Source organism: Sander vitreus, chromosome 16, assembly GCF_031162955.1.
Source record: "Sander vitreus isolate 19-12246 chromosome 16, sanVit1, whole genome shotgun sequence".
NCBI lineage: Eukaryota > Metazoa > Chordata > Actinopteri > Perciformes > Percidae > Sander > Sander vitreus.
The window spans coordinates 24,842,915-24,861,842 of record NC_135870.1 but is presented as its reverse complement, the minus strand read 5'-3'; the positions used below and the strand labels follow the sequence as shown (position 1 = coordinate 24,861,842).

Sequence of the window (18,928 nt, the reverse complement as noted above, 5' to 3'; positions counted from 1 at the left end):
TCAATATATTTCCTCAATTCTTTAGTAACTGTAATCAGTTTCGTACCTGTGCTCCAACCTACAGAAATACATATTTATTTTGTGCACGAGCTCATATAAGCATAACGTCGTTAAGTTAACCGTTTACCAGCGCGTGCAGTTAAGTGTAAGCTAGCTTCAACAACTTTGTAGCCATATATTTTCTTTCTCTAGCTTAACGTTAGTGTAACTTGAAGCAGTAACACGATATTATTACTTTTACTACAGTCGTTTGCTCTTTCTTAGACTAGTACAATGACTAAGTTAAACTGTGTGAATCTTGACAGGTTTATGGAGGACTTTACTCAACTAGAACAGGTAACGTTAAGGGTAGCTAACGTTAGCTAACGAAGGTATAACCTCTTTGACATTAGCAAACGTTATGCTAACTCACTGGTGGCTAATAAGGGATGTCTGCCGTTTGATTTATTTGCCTGTTTTTCACTATGTTGGACTCAAGATTCAAAAGGATGAGGCTGAGAAGCCTCACATACAGATTATAGGGGGCCTTTAGGTCAGTCTTAATCTGACACTTTCATATAAATTAATTGTATGCGATTATCTCCTAAACCCTGCTTGACGTTAGCCACTAGTTTGCTTATATGTACACTGCTACCGTATTATCTGGAATCTATTAAATACACTCACTGACAATGGTCATTAGTAACGTTGACTATAACGTTAACTATTACCTTACTACCTTACTACATACCTCCTTGAGGGGCCATTGTGAAATAAAGAAAAGTTGTGCTAAGTGGGAAGTGTAACTTAAGAGTAACGCTATTCACTTGGCTTTACTTTTATCAAACAGAAAATTACAGAGGTTACTGGCAAAAACAGCGTGTTGGAGATCATGCTGGAGGATGCCAATAGACTCATGAAATTCTATCTGGCTAAGGAGAAGAGTGTGGTCGAGGGTGAGTTTTTGTACACACTATTTAACGTTTCTCCTGACGTTACTGTGTTAGTTTTGTATTAAGATCCATGTGACTCTTGATTTGGCTTTTGTAAATGTCCCTGAATGACCTGACATCTCCAGTTTTCAGTTCAGGAAATGAAGTCCAAAATGTTTTCAAATGTACAGACGGGCTGCTATTTTAGATAACGATAGTCTACATTGTCATGCAGTTAAACATTTAAAGACAGATGAGAGTCATAGCAACAAATGACATGATGACACATACAGTGTTTTACTCTAATGTGTACGGAAAATACTAGATGGGTGAGTTTAAGTTTGTATATAGTGTGTGGTAAAGCCAGGCAAACAATACATCAAAAAATACATTTCATTGGTTGTATAAACTAATACATTTCATTGGTTGTATAAATGTTATGCCCTTCATTGAGTTATTTTATTCTGGAACCTGAACCTAAAAAACATCAAACCATCCCTGAAAAGTGGCTAATGGTGTGGATGTACCTGTTGCAGAGAGAGACAGTCTCCTGGTCGCTGTGAACAGACTGCAGCAGACTCTGCAGGAGCAGTGCAACCTCAGAGGTGAGTGCAACAACCCGCAAGACATACCCCTGGATACTTACAATACTCAAGTCAGTCTTTTTCAGGATGAAAAAATATGCAATTAATTGCTAACATTAGCTAAGGTCCTGTGTGGTTGGTTGTGTGTGTGTGTGTGTGTGTGTGTGTGTGTGTGTGTGTGTGTGTGTGTGTGTGTGTGTGTGTGTGTGTCTGTATGCTTGTATGTCTGCCTGCCTGTCTGTGTGTGTGTGTGTGTGTGTGTCTGTCTGTCTGTCTGTGTGGGTGTGTGTCTGTCTGTGTGTGTTTGTGTGTGTCTGTATGCTTATATGTCTGCCTGCCTGTCTGTGTGTGTGTGTGTGTGTGTGTGTGTGTGTGTGTGTGTGTGTGTGTGTGTGTGTGTGTGTGTGTGTGTGTGTGTGTGTGTGTGTGTGTGTGTGTGTGTGTGTGCTGTGTGTGTGTGTGTGTGTGTATGTGTGCTGTGTGTGTGTGTCTGTGTGTGTGTGTGTGTCTGTGTGTGTGTGTGTGTGTGTGTGTGTGTGTGTGTGTGTGTGTGTGTGTGTGTGTGCTGTATGTGTGTGTGTGTGTGTGTGTCTGTCTGTCTGTATGTGTGTGTGCCTGTCTGTGTGTGTGCTGTGTGTGTGTGTGTGTGCGTGTGTGTGTGTGTGTGTGTGTGTCTGTCTGTCTGTGTGTGTGTGTGTCTGTGTGTGTGTGTGTGTGTGTGTGCGTGCGTGTGTGTGTGTGTGTCTGTCTGTGTGTGTGTGTGTGTGTGTGTGTGTGTGTGTGTGTGTGTGTGTGTGTGTGTGTGTGTGTGCTGTTGATGGTAATTGTGGATTTTGTTTAGCCAAATTGTAATTATATACTGTAAGTGATTATTGGTGCTTTGATTTTATTGATGAGGATAAATGTTCTACTGTCAAATCTACGTTAATTCAAGACAAAATACAATGTTTTATGGTAATAAAAAGGCATTGGCTTTGAATTTGTGTCATTGCATTATATGGGTCACATAACAGTGATATAACCAAAAGATGTATCCTGGGATTCATTTTCATTTGTTTGAAAGAGTAATACATTAATACACATTTTTAAATTTGACTGGAAGGACCACTTCAATTGCTAATCGCAATTATTTCTGAGACAAATAAGTGTACGGTAACATTTGGAATTGTAACAGCTCTATGCACAGGGCCAATCTTAAGCACTCATGTAGCACAGGTTTAGCACACGTTTAAGAAGACTATGGTCTGTGACAAATAAATGGTATCCCAGTTCTATATTTATAGTGTTGCTGTTGTTGTTTTTAATGTTGCTTGGACGTGAAATAGCATCCACAATCGTAAATAAGCCCACAGCACCACTTCTACAGTAGTTTACATATAGGCAGTGGTGGAAGAAGTATTCAGATCCTTTACTTAAGTGAAAGTACTAATACCACACTGTTACAAATAAAAAGTCCTGTATTGAAAATGTTACTTAAATAAAAGTATGTAAGTACAGTATATTCAGGAAAAAAGTACTCAATGTAGAAAAAATCCTCACATTTTAGAAACTGGAAACAATCCAAACAGTTCTGTCGATCAACTACGTGATCATTTCAGCTGTACATGTAGGCCGTTATATTGTTGGGTAGTTTCATTTATAATTAAACATCATATTTTATAAACTACATCTTGAATGTGTAAAGTAACTAGTAACTAAAGCTGTCAGATGAATGTAGTGGAGTAAAAAGTACTATATTTCTCTCTGAAATGTAGCGGAGTAGAAGTAGAAAGTGGCATGAAAAGAAAAGACTCAAGCAAAGTACAAGTACCTCAAATTTGTACTTAAGCTCAGTGCCTGAGTAAATGTACTTAGTTGCATTCGACCACAGCATATAGTGACATTACAGATGAAAGGGTTTTCATCCCATGCCTCTTCTGAAACTGTTCCTGTTGTAGTGGAGAATGAGAGACTGAAGAACGACATGGCTGACCTGAAACAACAGAACAAGAGAACAGCAGAGGTAAGACCCGAGGCAGGAGTGAACACTGGCAGACTTTATTATTAAATCCATTGAATACAGCAGTGAATCAAGACGTTTAATAGAAAGGTAAATGTTTCCATTTCCGTAGCCGGTCTGCGGTCAAGATAATGTTCTCCATACGTTGTAATTAAAATGTTAGTATTGTTCAGAGACATTTGGCGTAATTTCCACGTTTCCGTTTGGTTTACTCATTACTAGGGCTGCAACCAACAATTATTTCCTACATAAAGTTGACTAGTTTAGGTGTGGCAGTAGCTCAGTCAGTAGGGGAGTTGGGTCGGGAACAGGATGGTAGCTGGTTCAAGCCCCCCATACGGACTAAAGTACCACAGTGTGGATTGGTAGCTGGAGGGATGCTACTTCACCTCTTAGGCACTGCCAAGGTGCTCTTGAGCAAGGCACTGTACACCCCAACTTCACACGAAGCTGGTCCGTTGCTGGCAGCCCACTAACTCTGACATCTCTCCAGTTGTGCATGAATAGGTCCTGAGCGTGTGTGTGTGTGTGTATTTCATGCCTGTGTGTAGTGATTTCTAACCCCACAATCAATACAAAGTTGAAATTAAAATGAGTTGTGTGTTTACATGTCTATAAAATGGTCACTGTTTCCCAAAGCCCAACATGATGTCCTCTATGTCTTGTTTTGTCCACAACAAATATTCAGTTTACTGTCACAGAGACAGAGAAGAAACTAGAAAATAGAGAATTCAGAGAATCTTTTCATAAATAAAAATCTTTGCAGCTCTACTCATTAACAAGATTGTCCTAATAATATCTACCTCCTAAAATTCCAGACGAGAGAAGCTCTAAATTGATGAAAATGTTCAAGTCTTACCTCGCGCACACTTATAAGCAAGATAAAGCTTTGTAAGCTCTTCGGTCACTACTGAGGACACAAAAAAAAAAAAATGTCTCACCCTTTAAACGAGGTAGCAATTCCCAAATGTTTGCATGGAAATCATTTCAACTCAAGAGTCTGTCAGTGATGACGGTGTGTGTCCTCATCAGGATGGAGAGGCTGAGCTTCAGCGGCTGGCCAGTGAAATGAGAACAGAAGCAGAGAGACACCAGAGGGAGCTAGAGACTGTCAGGCAGCAGTGCAGGAGAGAGGTGGATGCCGCCCGCAGGAAGGGCTTCCAGCAGCGTAAGACCAAACACAACGCTCCATACACTGAGACAGTGACAGGGTTGATGTTGGAGGATCTTTCTGGGAATACTTAGATTATATGTGCACAGATTAACCTCCCTAAAGCCATAAAGTCTTAATACAAGGCACAGACAGTGGATCAGATATATATCCTGGAATTTATATTTAACACTTGTGGTCGCAACGTAAGCAAACGTGTGGAGCATTTCCCACTTTTTTTTTAATTTTTTTATTATCAAAGTGACATTATGAGGGTTTTGTAACAATATTAATGTTATCAGCCCACAGCATAAGATACGAGCAGCAGAACAGAAATTGAATAAGAGAGCTAGAGAACATGTCTGTTAAAGATGAGTCTGTATTTGGCTGGGCCCTGCTGTGGTTTTATTCCCCGACAGTGGAAGCTAGGGCTGGGACGATCTATTTGTTTGTATATATATATATGTATTTTCTGCATTTTCTGCTTTCGCTCTGTTTTGCTGGAAACAGATACCTTATAAACAGAAAATATTAAGGTGAATCATTGGTAAAAAATAAATAAATAATTGATTCCAGGGAAAAGAATCGACTTTAAAAATCGTCGGGGAAAAAAATCACAATACTTACGATTTTGGATGTTGTTTTCCCCACGTACAGTGGAAGCTAAAGATGCCGAAGTGAAGAATCTGATGGAGGAAAAGGATCTGGACCTGGAGGAGTTGAGGAAGAGGCTGAAGGAACAGGAGAGGGCGAGGCAGAGCGAGCTCCTCAAGTTACAAATGGAGGTAAACTAAAAGCTACTTCCTGTGTTGCTGTAATGATTTTCTGAGTCACAAGAAGTTACTTTTTTTTTTAGGTTAAGGCTTGACAAGACTGTCTAATAATAATTAGATGTACATAGGACTAGACCGACTATTGGTTGATTGATATTTATCAGCTGGTATTTAGCTCCTGCCAAAGAGAGTAATATCTGTAAACGACCTCTCGACAAACATTTTCAGCTTCTCTCTAAGCTCGTTGGTGTTTTGCATTGTACGTTTTTGCAGTTTGGTGCAAAGTTAGCCAGAGTTCAGAGTACAGCTCAGCTGAGCCAGCAGCAGCAGCAGCAACAACACGGCTCCAACCTTATTCCGCAGAGCGTCTTCAAGAGGGTGAGCAGCCCACACAGCACCTTTTACATCATAGAGGTTAACTAACAAAGCACAAAACACATTCAAGTGCCAATCAATCTGTAATTCAAGGCTGTGGTGTGCAGGAACTAGGGCTGTGACGGTATAGTTATTTTCCTACGAAGCAACGTGTCACTGCAGTATGGCGGTTAACCGCAACCCCCTTACGTGATAGCGTAAGTTAGAGCGAGAATGGCAGGGTGCCGTAAGTGAGTGACGTCAGTGCCCGTGTTGTCGCGCGAGGACAGCGAGCGGTAACGAGAGTAGCGCATGAGTGCCGCTGTGAGGAAAAGCGAGGGGGGGAAAAAGAGATAGCAAGGATGATGTAAAGTGAGTTAAAAGTGAACACTAAAACAACAAGCTAGAGCTTCTCATGACACGGTGGCTTTATCTGTCGTCAATTCTGCCAGTAAAGTGAATGGCGTCACCCCCGAAACAACATTGGTTTAAACCTTACAACATACAGTATGTTGCAGCCATAGACTGTATAAAAAAGATTGCAGCACAGTGTTTCCATTTCAGCTCAGCGTGAGAGTCTTCACTGTGTTTTGCTGTCATTTACGGCCGCGCTGCTTTCACTCCTCTGCGTTGAGCGGTCTAGCAGCTGAGCAGACAGAGAGCAGAGAGGGCGACTCGGCAGTCCTCTCTCTACCAGTATAAGCTGCTCTGTTTTTGGCTACAAAACGTGCACGCAGGCTGAAATTCAACGGTGCGGTTTTGTCGGGACTAAGCTATAAGCAGAAGAAAAGTCGGAACGTATTTCATACTCAGGCTTATCCCTGCATAGAAGAAGGTTTTTGCCAGCGCCACAGAATAAATCACCAGCAGCAAAACATTCTTGACTTCCAGCGGTCAACTCCCCTCTCATCCACAGCCGCACAGCATATTTTACACATGGCGGCTGCGTGCGGTAGATTTAGGCTCTACCGCACTCTCCGGGTGAACCTGCTACCCTGGGGACCAGCGGCACGGGGGTTGAAGCTCTGCTTCTGAATGGAGGAAGAGCAGCTGCTGTCGGGCCCTGTCTGTCCGCGAGGGGGCTTAGTGGCATTAGTGTTAAATTTAGACCGTTTCATAACCGGTTAAAAACATGGTACAGTTGGTTCACACCTGATGTAGTACGGGAGTATGCAAGGACCGGATTGAGTTGAGACCACCTTTTAAAGTGGACTTTGGCACGGATCGACCAAACGTGCCTGGGTATGGTACGCAATGTTTACACTAATCAAACTCAAAGTGTACTACGATCCAGGCCCAGGTCCCTGATGTGAAAGCCCCCGTACTGTATTATATATTCCATATTATTTTTATATTTTGAATTGTCCCTTCCCTTCAGAATTGTGTGTGTTCACATAAATGAAGACGCTTCCACCATAAATTGGTGCATAAACAAATGGGTCAGAATGCAGGAAATGAAGTGTTTGCTCAAAGATTCCTGGGGGAATGGACCTACATAATATGGTACACATATTAAGGGACCCCCCACTTAATATGTGTACCCCCAAAGGCCCATTCTGAGGCCGGATAAACCCTGATACTGTAAACCAGTTTGTGCAGGAGGACCGAATCATGAGTGTAAGTGATGTTACAAGTTTGGGTTTGTCACTTTGTATCCTTGAAGTGCAAACCTCAGCTGAAGCAAAGCAAATTGTATTAGATTTGACCCAGATGTCTAATCCTGTTAGTCCCCACCTTCTAAGTAACATCAGGCTACTTCCCAGCATGCCTCATCAGCTTTGTCTGAAAGACAAAAGTCTGAAAAAAAAAGCTTAAAGGTGCATTCAGACTTAATTTCTTACTTTCTTTTAGTTTTTCTTCCAGTTTCTCTTTTCATACAACCAAGTGACGGAGCCAATTATTTCCCTGAAGTTTTTAACTCACACAGACATGTCATTGTCTTTGCACCGCCCAGAGCAAATTCATGTCCGTTTGATTCCACTCGCATCTTTGCATCGACATTAAATACACAATCACACTGTCTCTCGAACACAGTCTTCACAGTGTTCTGTTGTTAGCAGCTGTGTCTCACACATCATCATTCACCAGCTTCTCAAATGTAAGAATGTTCTGCTTTTCCCTGCTTTATGTCATTCAGTGACTTGAATAGCAATTTTAAGATGTCACATTGGGGTCTGAAAATGTGATGTGCATTTTTAACACTAAATGAATCAAGAAAATAACAATTCCACAAATCATCATTGTGGGAATGCTGATTTGGCAGCACCGATTCTTCCGTATGATTTTTGGTCGCCTACTACTTCTGCATACCTGCAGCTACAAAAAACATTCAAATATCAAAATGTTCAGCTCTTTAAGGATATTTGTGCTTGTATTAAACTTTTCTCCACTATTTATGGTTTTTAAAATATTAAACGTTTTTCTTTTTTTCTTTGACAGTCAATGGAGCAATTTTTAAATCCCCTTCAGGCTTCTTCCACTTCTAAACTTTCAACACTTTTCCGCAAACTGTTCCACACTTTCGGTTTTTCGACATACTATATTATGACTTTTGATCACTTTTTTCCACATACTATACAATGACTCAGTGTTTCCTCTATGTTGATTTTGTAGTGGCGTCCCACTATGGCAAAATTTCTACCACCAGAAATGTATGAGAAATGTATCAGAAATAGGGCTGTATAAAAACTTTAGTCGCGGTTGCCTTTTAATTGATCCTGCCGACATAATGCACATAATATTGGCCACTCACATTGCAATTTAACAACAAGTAGAACTATTCAGATGTTATTTGGCCCGTCCAGTTTAACTCCACATACTGTTGTGTTGATGTAGTTTATTGTCAAAACGTTAGCTTTCTTCCGAGTCGACTATTAAACGAACAGCTCCACCAAAACGTCACCGCGGTGGGTCAGTTCTAAGTGTAGACCTGTTGTAGATGTTAAGTGCCCTATAGTTCCTCAAAAAATACAGTTCAATCACAACTGAAAATATGCCTCATTGTGTGTAAATAGAGGTGAATAAATATATTTGTTTACTATGTCAGTTCCGTTTTATACGTAAAACATTTGGTGACGGGGTGCACGGGGGGGGGGTTCTTGTTCGGACAGACCTGCCCCCACTGCTAAAAAAAATCCTAAAGGAAACACTGATGACTGTTTTCGACGTACTTTTTTTTAACATACTATACTATGACTATTCTTGACATATAGTCATAGACATATACTATGACTTTTTATCACTTTTTTCAACTGTGACTTTTTTATCACTTTTTTCGCCATACTGTAGTATGAATTGTTTTGACATACTATACTAGGACTTTTTTTAATCACTTTTTCCCGACATACTATACTATGACTTTTTTCGAGAAACTATGCTATGGTGTATGGTTCCTCAGAGGTTAGTGCTACTCCAAATTGAATCACCAAGTAGGCACTGCACACTCAGACTCTGGTTCAATCACCAGTCTGGGCTGGGACTTTGACTTTTTTCGACATTTTTATCACTCTTGACATACTATACTATGACTTTTTTATCACTTTTTTCGACATACTATACTATGACTTACTTCGGCATACTCAGTATGACGTTTCTAGCACTTTTTTACGACATACTATACTATGACCTTTTTTGACATACTATGACTTTTTATCACTTTTTTCAACATACTATACTATGACTTTTTATCACTTTTTTCAACATACTATATTATGACGTTTCAACATACTATATTATGACTTTTTTCGACCAACTATGATGTATGGTTGCTCAGAGGTTAGTGTTACTCCACCAGCAAGTAGGCATTGCAGACTGAGGCCTGGTTCAAACACCAGTCTGGGCAGGGACTTAGACTTTTTTCGACAGTTTTATCACTCTGGACATACTATGCTATGACTTTTGTATCACTTTTTTCGACATACTATATTATGACTTTTACGCCTTGGACAGGGGGCCGGGGACAAAGCGCAACGTTTTGTTATTGACAAGCTCTTAGAGAGTGCTGATATTTTATTTATACAAGAGACTCTGTTACCCAAACAAGATCTAGATAAACATAACTCTGTGCATGAAAACCTTTATGGCTCAGGTGAGTCGACAACAGATCTAAGTATGGGAATAGTGCGTGGCAGAATACCTGGAGGGGTTGCCATCCTATGGCATAGGAAGCTTGACCCACTGATCGATGTGATTAGACTAGAGGTGGACTGGGCCATAGCAATTAAAGTTGTACATGATAAAAATGTTTTTATTATTTTAAATGTGTACATGCCATATGAATGCTACCAAAATGAAAATGAATATCTTAATAGGCTTGCCTTTATCAGCTCATTCATTAAAGAGAGTGAAAGTACTTGCATTTTTGAATGCATGAATGCTGATATGTCAGATGTTAACTCTCAATTTGCCAAACACCTTAATCAATTTTGTCTAGACAGTAAGTTAGTTCTCTCAAGTAAAATGCTGTTACCAGTGACAGTTACACATATATTAGTGAAGCATGGCATACAACAGCTTGGCTAGACCACTGTATATGTACAGCTGATGCTCATGATTGCTTGGAAATTGAGATTATGTATGGTGTAGCCACAGCAGATCACATACCTGTCTCCATGATAATAAATCTTGACAGTCTACCTGAGCTGACTAACTATGATAATGATAATAATGAGCAAAATAGAAGAGTGGACTGGGCAAAGCTCACAGAATATGATCTATGGAAGTACAACACACTGAGTGATAATAGTCTTAGTAATATTGATATACCACTTGAAGCCATTTTGTGTGGCAACTTAAATTGTAAGAGTCACACACATCATAGTGATATACTTATCATGTATGACAAAATTGATGAAAAATTGAGACACTATAAACAAGACCTGCAACACATTTCTGAGAACAGAAACGCACAGCACAGCTGACAGTGAAGACCTGTGAATTACCAACCACTAACTCAAAATCTTTTATTCAGTGAGCCTTGTGAATGGCTGCACCAGGTTCATTATTTTCTGTGTGCTTTTAGTGTTTGACTGTGGTGTGCTTTCTATTAAGTGATTGCTAATCAAATATGTTCTAAGGCTGCAACTATTGATTAAAACAATTTTATTATTATTATTATTATCAACTAGAAAATTGACAAAAATGATAAAACTGTTTAATTAATGTCAGTAAATTATTCATCCAAGATAAAAGAAAGCATTAGACCAGGATGGAACGACTATGTGTCTGAACTTCATGTGGAGGCTAAGGAAGCTTTTTGGAGCTGGGTATCATCTGGAAAAGCTAGGTACGGCCCAGAGTTTGAACATAAGAAAAAGGCAAATGCCAGGTTTAAATATGCTGTACGCTTTATCAAAAGTAATGAGCAGATGATGAGGGCAAATTCTGTGGCCAGAACATTTCAGCAGAATGATTTGTATGATTTCTGGAAGGAAGTAAAGGTTATCAATAACAGCAAGATGGCTTTGCCATCCAGCATTGATGGGATCTCTGGGGATGAAAATGTTACGGAGCTGTGGGGGGAAACATTTTAGAGAGATTTTTAAATTTAAAAAAATGAGAGTGTTGATTATCATGTTGGTGATGTCATTAATAATGATGGTGTGGTCATTAGACCTGATGAAGTGTGTCATGCTATTGCGAAATTGGCAGTGAACAAAGCGTGTGGTCTTGACCAAATAACAGCTGAACACCTGAAGTATGCAAGCCATAGAATCTCAGTGTTACTTGCTATATGTTTTTCTGGATTATTAGCGCATGACATATTACCTGACTCTATGTTACCTGTACTATTAGTGCCAGTTATTAAGGACAAAACCTGTAAGGTATCAAGTATAGAAAACTACAGGCCAATCGCTCTAGCGAGTATACTCTCTGAAGTGTTAGAACAAATTCTATTTGATAGACTACAAGAATATATAATAACCACTGACAATCAATTTGGTTTTAAAAAGAAACATGGCACAGATTTGTGTATATATGCACTGAAAGAACTTGTTACCAAGTACAAAAGCCATGGCTCAACAATGTTTTTATGTTTCCTTGATGCATCCAAAGCTTTTGACCGTGTTAATCATGGTAAACTGTTTATAAAATTACAAGAGCGAGGGGTCCCCCCATACCTAATACATATCTTGCATTATTGGTACTCCCATCAAACAATGCGAGCTAGATGGGGCAAGATTACATTGGATCCTTTCCCAGTTACCAATGGGGTTAGACAAGGTGGAATATTGTCACCTGTTCTTTTTAATTTGTATATGGATGATCTTTCTAGGACATTAGAAGTGTGTAAGACTGGTTGTATGGTGGGAGATAGGCGTATTAATCATCTGATGTATGCAGATGATTTAATTGTTATGTCTTCTTATAGTGCTGGCCTACAACAACTGCTTAGAGTCTGTTCAAACTATGGACTACAGTATGACATCAAATTCAATGCAAAAAAAGAGTGGTGTAATGATTGTCAGAACTAAGGAGGCTATGCTTTCCGTCTTTTTATTTGACAGGGCAAGAGCTAAACGTAGTTACTAAAACAAAATGCCTGGGCCACATTATCAGGTAGATTTTGTTGAAGTGTCCAAGATGGACCAGTGCTAGTCATTTGTTTGTGACGAGTAATGTCCCCACCTTCCAGTCAAGTCAAAGAATACAATTTGAACTGCCTTAACTAACCCTGCACTTAGTGATACCAGATATACTTCCAAACTCTGGAAACACTGGAACGCACATCTGCATATGTTTTAAGTATTGTGCATAACCATCTTTGTGTCTGTATATGTATGTATGTATGTATGTATGGTTTGTGTGTACCCTTCCTGTAATATGTTATGTGTACTTTTATATCTGGACCTTGAGTCTGTAAATAAAGTTATAATATCACTTTTTTTTATCACTTCTTCCCGGCATACTATATTATGACTTTTATTACTTTTTTTGACATACTATACTATGACTTTTTTGGACAAACAATACTATGCCTTTGTTATTACTTTTTTTTAACATACCATACAGTGTCTTTTTTCAACATATCATACTATGACTTTTTCGTCACTTTTTTCGACATACTATAATATGACTTTTTTCAACATACAATACTTTGACTTTCTAATATCGTTTTGATATACTATAACTATTTTATCAGTTTTTCCGATATACTATACTATGACTTTTTTGGACATAATATACTTTGACTTTTTTCGACATACTAGACTATGACTTTTTTATCCCTTTTTTTGCTAAACTATACTATGACTTTTTATCCCTATACTATGACTTTTCGACATGACTATGACTTTTTTTTTAAATCCTTGAAATATTTCACTTTTGTTTAATGTTATTGGTATCGTTCAATATTTCAATGAAATTCATACTCATTAAAACCATTCCCACTTTTCCAACTATTCTCACTACTTCACCTCCTTCTTAAGGCCGTTTCACATTGTCCGCGGCATGCGTTGCGCTCACCGCTAGGTTGTCCTATTCCCAACTATATTTGTTGCGCAAATTTACGTCATACATGCGCCAATATTTGAATGCACGTCACGTCTGCGTCACATTGTGGATATTCAGTAGTGATTTGGTGAAGACGATGTTTCTGTCTTTGAAACAAAAGAAAGCCTTGGCACTTGGCCTGGTTGTGAGGAGAAGACGGAGGAAGGCAGCAGGAAGAAGGGTGTGGGTGCACGAGCAAGATACATGATTTTTCAGGTCAGTCACTATGCGGTGCAGTTTACACCAATTGTTTTAAGAAATGCACTCACAGTTGTGCAAATGCAATTATGATTTGACAAATGCACCAAAGTAACTGACTCAGCGCAGCGGAAGACCGGTTCTTGCGCGCGCAAGCCATTGACAATAATGGGTTTCATAGCACAACGCTGCCATTTGCGCGTACAATGTGAAGTGGCCCTTACGCAATTATTCCAGCAATCCAGTTTAGCTTTAGCAATTCAGCTTTTCAGCATTCACAAGCATTTTCTGTAGGAAATGCATTTTCTAGTTGATAATAATAATAATAATAATAATAAAATTGTTTTAATCAATAGTTGCAGCCTTAGAACATATTTGATTAGCAATCACTTAATAGAAAGCACACCACAGTCAAACACTAAAAGCACACAGAAAATAATGAACCTGGTGCAGCCATTCACAAGGCTCACTGAATAAAAGATTTTGAGTTAGTGGTTGGTAATTCACAGGTCTTCACTGTCAGCTGTGCTGTGCGTTTCTGTTCTCAGAAATGTGTTGCAGGTCTTGTTTATAGTGTCTCTTTCTATTGACGTGTTTGGATTAACTGTGCCTGGTAATCCACAGAAGCTGCAGTTCTTCCAAGAAGAGAAGAACAAGGAAGTTGTTGCTCTGCGTCAGAGAATCAAAGAGCTGGAAGAGAGCCAGCGTGCTGGCAGCTTCAGCGACAGCCGTCTAAAGAAGAGAAAGATCTAGTTTGTTTACAGTAGAGGCCAGAAGCTGTTGACACGTCAACTCTGCAAATGCATGAATCTCCAGATCTTCCAGGCAGAAGTGACTGAAGTGATTTAACATTTCCAGATTTGTATTTCATTTTCATTTCAAAGCTAAATTCAGAGTTAACTCTACTGCTTCTTGTGCAGTGCCATACTTGACAAGATTTGCAGTTCCATCGCCCTGCCTGCAGGTGAGTGTGCAGAGAGCACATTTATACACAGGGCATAGTCCTGTAAATCTTTAATCCAATCAGCTGCCTGCATGGAAGTGCAGGAGGGGGAGGCGCTGAAGTAGGAGAAGCCCACTTCTGATTAAATCAGCTTGAAGTCCAAACCCATTCAGGGAGTTTAACCTGTTCATCTCCTTTCTTTCAAAGAAACCTTGTGTTCTACTGATCTTGTCATTTTGGAAAAGCAGAGCTCTTAAACTCTACTGCCTTGTGTTCATGATTTCCCATTGTTGTTTAGGAAAGTAAAAGTCTGAAAAAGGTCTGCTTCCCTCAGTAGACTAAAACTGTTCCTTTTGGCCTAGAAAACTTTGTAGTTTTTTTCACATACTGTTGTAACAACTAGTAACGTTAGAAAAACTACAACACATCTAGCTAGACCGGAAACAAAACAACAGGCACGCCACACACACTTGTTTGGGCTTGCGAGCCGGCCAAAGAGTAGTAGGCTAACGTTACATTTTGAGTGGATGGCGAGCGCGAGACGCTGAAATGGATGCCAATAAGATTCTGAATGGAAAGTTTACTTTTAAAAAGTTGTCGAGGGGGACAGTAGGCAAGGCAAGGCAAGGCAGCTTTATTTGTATAGCACATTTCAGCAACAGGGCAATTCAAAGTGCTTTACATGAAAACAGATAAAAAAAAATTAAAAACAGATTTACATGAAAACAGATAAAAAAATTAAAAACAGATTTACATGAAAACAGATTAAAAAATTAAAAACAGATTTACATGAAAACAGATAAAAAAATTAAAAACAGATTTACATGAAAACAGATAAAAAAATGTAAAACAGATAAAATACGAGAAAAAAAGTTACAGTGCAGTATAAGAACTTAAACATTGAAGAGCAGTTAAAACAGTTAAATATATAAAAGCAGATAAAATAACTTTCCAGGACTCAGTGATCCATTTTTTGGAAAGCCAAAGCTTTTTGACCAATATGACAGATATCTCAAGTAGTCCGGTCCATATTTTCTAACCATCTCACCCACTATGGGTCCAGATGCTTCACATGGCTTTGAGGTTTCATTCCCCGTATTTACAGAAGCTTTTCTTGAGTATACTCTTATCTTTTTCGATGTGGTCGTCACCGCAAAGCTTAGTTCTTTTCTTCGGCAAACCTTGTAAAACCCGGTACAGCCCTGCAGACAAAAATCTTTTAATAGCCAAGAACGTATTCTTAAACTATTTTATTTCTTCTGCAGTCTGTCTCTAAATAGTCAAGAACTCGCTCAGAGTGTTGATAGACTATTTTTTTTTTTTCTATTTAGGCATTCTGCCTAAATTAGTTAATTATTTCGACTAACTTTTTGACCAGCCCAAAGTCTGTCTCTTCTGTCACTCTATTTCCATGCCTGTATGAGAGAAACAATCAGAGATATGTCCGTTTCTGCAAAAGAATGTCACCGGAATAATCATAAATTCAATTCTATTATTTGTTTTAGGAATTTCTCTTTATATGCTTATATAGATTGTTATACAGTGTCAACAATGCAGCTTCAGTATAAGAAATGAACAATTATTTAAAGAAAGGCAACATCAAAAAGATAGGTCTTCAGCCTTGATTTAAAAGAACTGAGAGTTGCAGCAGACCTGCAGTTTTCTGGGAGTTTGTTCCAGATATGTGGAGCATAAAAATTAAACACTGCTTCCCCCTGTTTAGTTCTGACTCTGGGGACAACAAGCAGGCCTGTCCCAGACGACCTGAGAGGTCTGGGTGGTTCACAGTGTAGTAGCAGATCAGAAATGTATTTTGGCCCTAAACCGTTTAGTGATTTATAAACCAGCAAAAGCATTTTGAAATCAATTCTTTGAGGCACTGGAAGCCAGTGTAGAGACTTCAGAACCGGAGTGATGTGATCCACTCTCTTGGTCTTAGTGAGGACTCAAGCAGCAGCGTTCTGAATCAGCTGCAGCTGTCTGATTGATAGTTCTAGGGAGACCTGTAAAGACACCGTTACAGTAGTCAAGTCTACTGAAGATAAAAGCATGGACAAGTTTTTCCAAATCCTGCTGAGACATAAGTCCTTTAACCCTTGATATATTTTTAAGGTGGTAATAGGCTGACTTTGTAATTGTCTTAATTTGGCTGTTAAAATTCAGGTCTGAGTCCATGACTACACCAAGATTTCTGGCTTTTTTATTTTTAACATTATCGTTTGAAGCTGAGTGCTGACTTTTAATCGTTCCTCCTTTGCTCCAAAAACAACCACCTCAGTTTTTTCATCATTTAATTTAAGAAAGTTCTGGCACATCCAGTCGTTAATTTGTTCAATGCACTTAGTCAGTTGTTGTATTGGACTATAGTCCCCTGGCGATAAGGTTATATAAATTTGTGTGTCATCCGCATAACTATGGTAACTTATTTTATTTTTTTCCATAATTTGAGCCAGTGGAAACATGTAGATGTTAAACAGGAGAGGCCCCAGAACGGAGCCTTGGGGAACTCCGCACGTCATATTTGTATGCTCAGATGTATAATTCCCTATAGACACAAAGTAGTCGCTATTCTTAAAATAAGACTCAAACCACTTTAGTACTGAGCCAGAAATGCCAACCCAGTTTTCCAATCGGTCTAGTAATATGTCATGGTCGACCGTATCAAATGCAGCACTGAGATCAAGTAATACCAAGACTGAAATTTTGCCACTATCTGTGTTTAAGTGGATGTCATTAAAGACTTTAACAAGAGCTGTCTCAGTGCTGTGGTGTGGTCGAAAACCCGACTGGAAGGCATCAAAACTGTTGTTTAGTGACAAGAAAAGGTTGAGTTGTTGAGAAACCGTTTTTTCAATGATTTTACTTAAAAATGGAAGGTTTGATATCGGCCTATAGTTGCTCATTAGTGTGGGTCTAGATTGTTCTTTTTTAAGAGTGGCTTAATGAGTGCAGTTTTCAGGGCCTGTGGGAAGATACCTGAGAGACGAGATGTGTTTACAATCTGTAGAAGATCTGTAGCCAAACAATTCGAAACATTTTTGAAAAGGCCCGTTGGTAGAATATCAAGGCAGCAGGAGGAGGTTTTCAGATGTTGTATAATGTCCTCCAGGTTTTTACGGTTAATCATATGAAATTGGGTCATATTGGAATTTGTTTTGCCTGGACACTGTGACAACACACACCCTGTATTCGATATGGAAGCACTGATTGTTTGTTTAATTTTCAGAATTTTGTCTTTGAAGAAGGTGGCAAAATCATTGCAGGCCTCGGTGGATAAAAGTTCAGATGCTACTGGTACTGGAGGGTTTGTTAACCTATCGACAGTAGCAAACAAAGCACGTGAGTTATTATTGTTTTTGGCAATACTGTCCGAGAAGAAGGACCGCCTTATAAATTATAAATGCGAAGTCTCTCTTTATAGGTGTTGTAGTGGACCTGGAGATTAGTTTTTCGCCACCTGCGTTCTGCTTTTCGACACGCTCTTTTTTCTGTTCTTACCAGTATGGCATTTCTCCATGGAGATCTTTTCTTATCAGAGACAGTTTTTACCTTAATGGGAGCAATGGCATCAATAACATTTGTAATTTTACAATTGAAATTGTCTACAAGCTCAGTGACTGAGACCCCTGAGAGGGTGGGTGTGGACGAGAAAAGCTGAATGAATGTTTCACTGGTTCTGTCAGTGATATACCGTTTTCTTATTAACTTTGTTTGGACACTTTTGTGCACAGAGATAGTGCCATTAAAGAAAACACAGGAATGATCAGAGAGAGCAGCATCAGTCACCACAACCTTGGAAATGTTCAAACCTTCGAGATAATCAAGTCCAGAGTGTGCCCCTTGTTGTGTGTGGGTTCCGTCACATGCTGAGACAGTCCATAGTTCTCAAAAACACAACACAGTTCTTTGGTCCCTCTATCCTGGGGATTGTCAACGTGAATGTTGAAATCACCAGCAATAACTACACAGTCAAAGTTAATACAGATTATAGACAGCAGTTCACTAAAGTCGTCAAAGAAGGATGCACAGTATTTAGGTGGCCTGTAGATAATTAGAAATATAGGTCGAGACGGGGACCTTAGCTGAAGAGCCACATATTCAAAAGAAGCAAAGTTTCCATAAGATATTTGAGTACATTGGAACGAGTCATTAAACAAAATGGCGACTCCACCTCCTTTCTTATTCGCTCTATTCTCACTCATAAAATTGAAGTTAGGGGGAGCTGACTCGATAAGAACAGCATCACTGTTATTATGGTCTAACCAGGTTTCAGTTAAAAACATGAGGTCAAGATTGTGCTTAATAATAAAATCATTGATTAAAAATGATTTACTCGCCAGAGACCTGACGTTTTGTAAGGCTAATGTTAGTGTGTTAAAATAATTATCTGTCTCGTTTTTTGGGACAGGCTGTGGCTGACGAGGAATGGATGCTAAATTTGCTAAGTTGGCAGTTAAGTGCTTCTTTTTCTTGCTTAGCGGATTCACCATTCTTTTTCTATTACCTATCGCAACGTTGATTGACG

At 39.2% G+C, this 18,928-nt stretch overlaps 1 protein-coding gene across 1 annotated transcript; it reads left to right on the top strand.

Moving 5' to 3' along the window:
• Nucleotides 1-273: 273 nt before the first annotated feature.
• ccdc152 (coiled-coil domain containing 152) lies at nucleotides 274-14,213 on the top strand. Its single transcript, XM_078270633.1, has 8 exons — nucleotides 274-336; nucleotides 830-935; nucleotides 1,448-1,516; nucleotides 3,433-3,497; nucleotides 4,527-4,662; nucleotides 5,302-5,429; nucleotides 5,691-5,831; nucleotides 14,085-14,213. The coding sequence occupies exons 1-8, from the start codon at nucleotides 274-276 to the stop codon at nucleotides 14,211-14,213; spliced, it is 837 nt and encodes a 278-aa protein (XP_078126759.1).
• The last annotated feature ends 4,715 nt before the right edge of the window (nucleotides 14,214-18,928 follow it).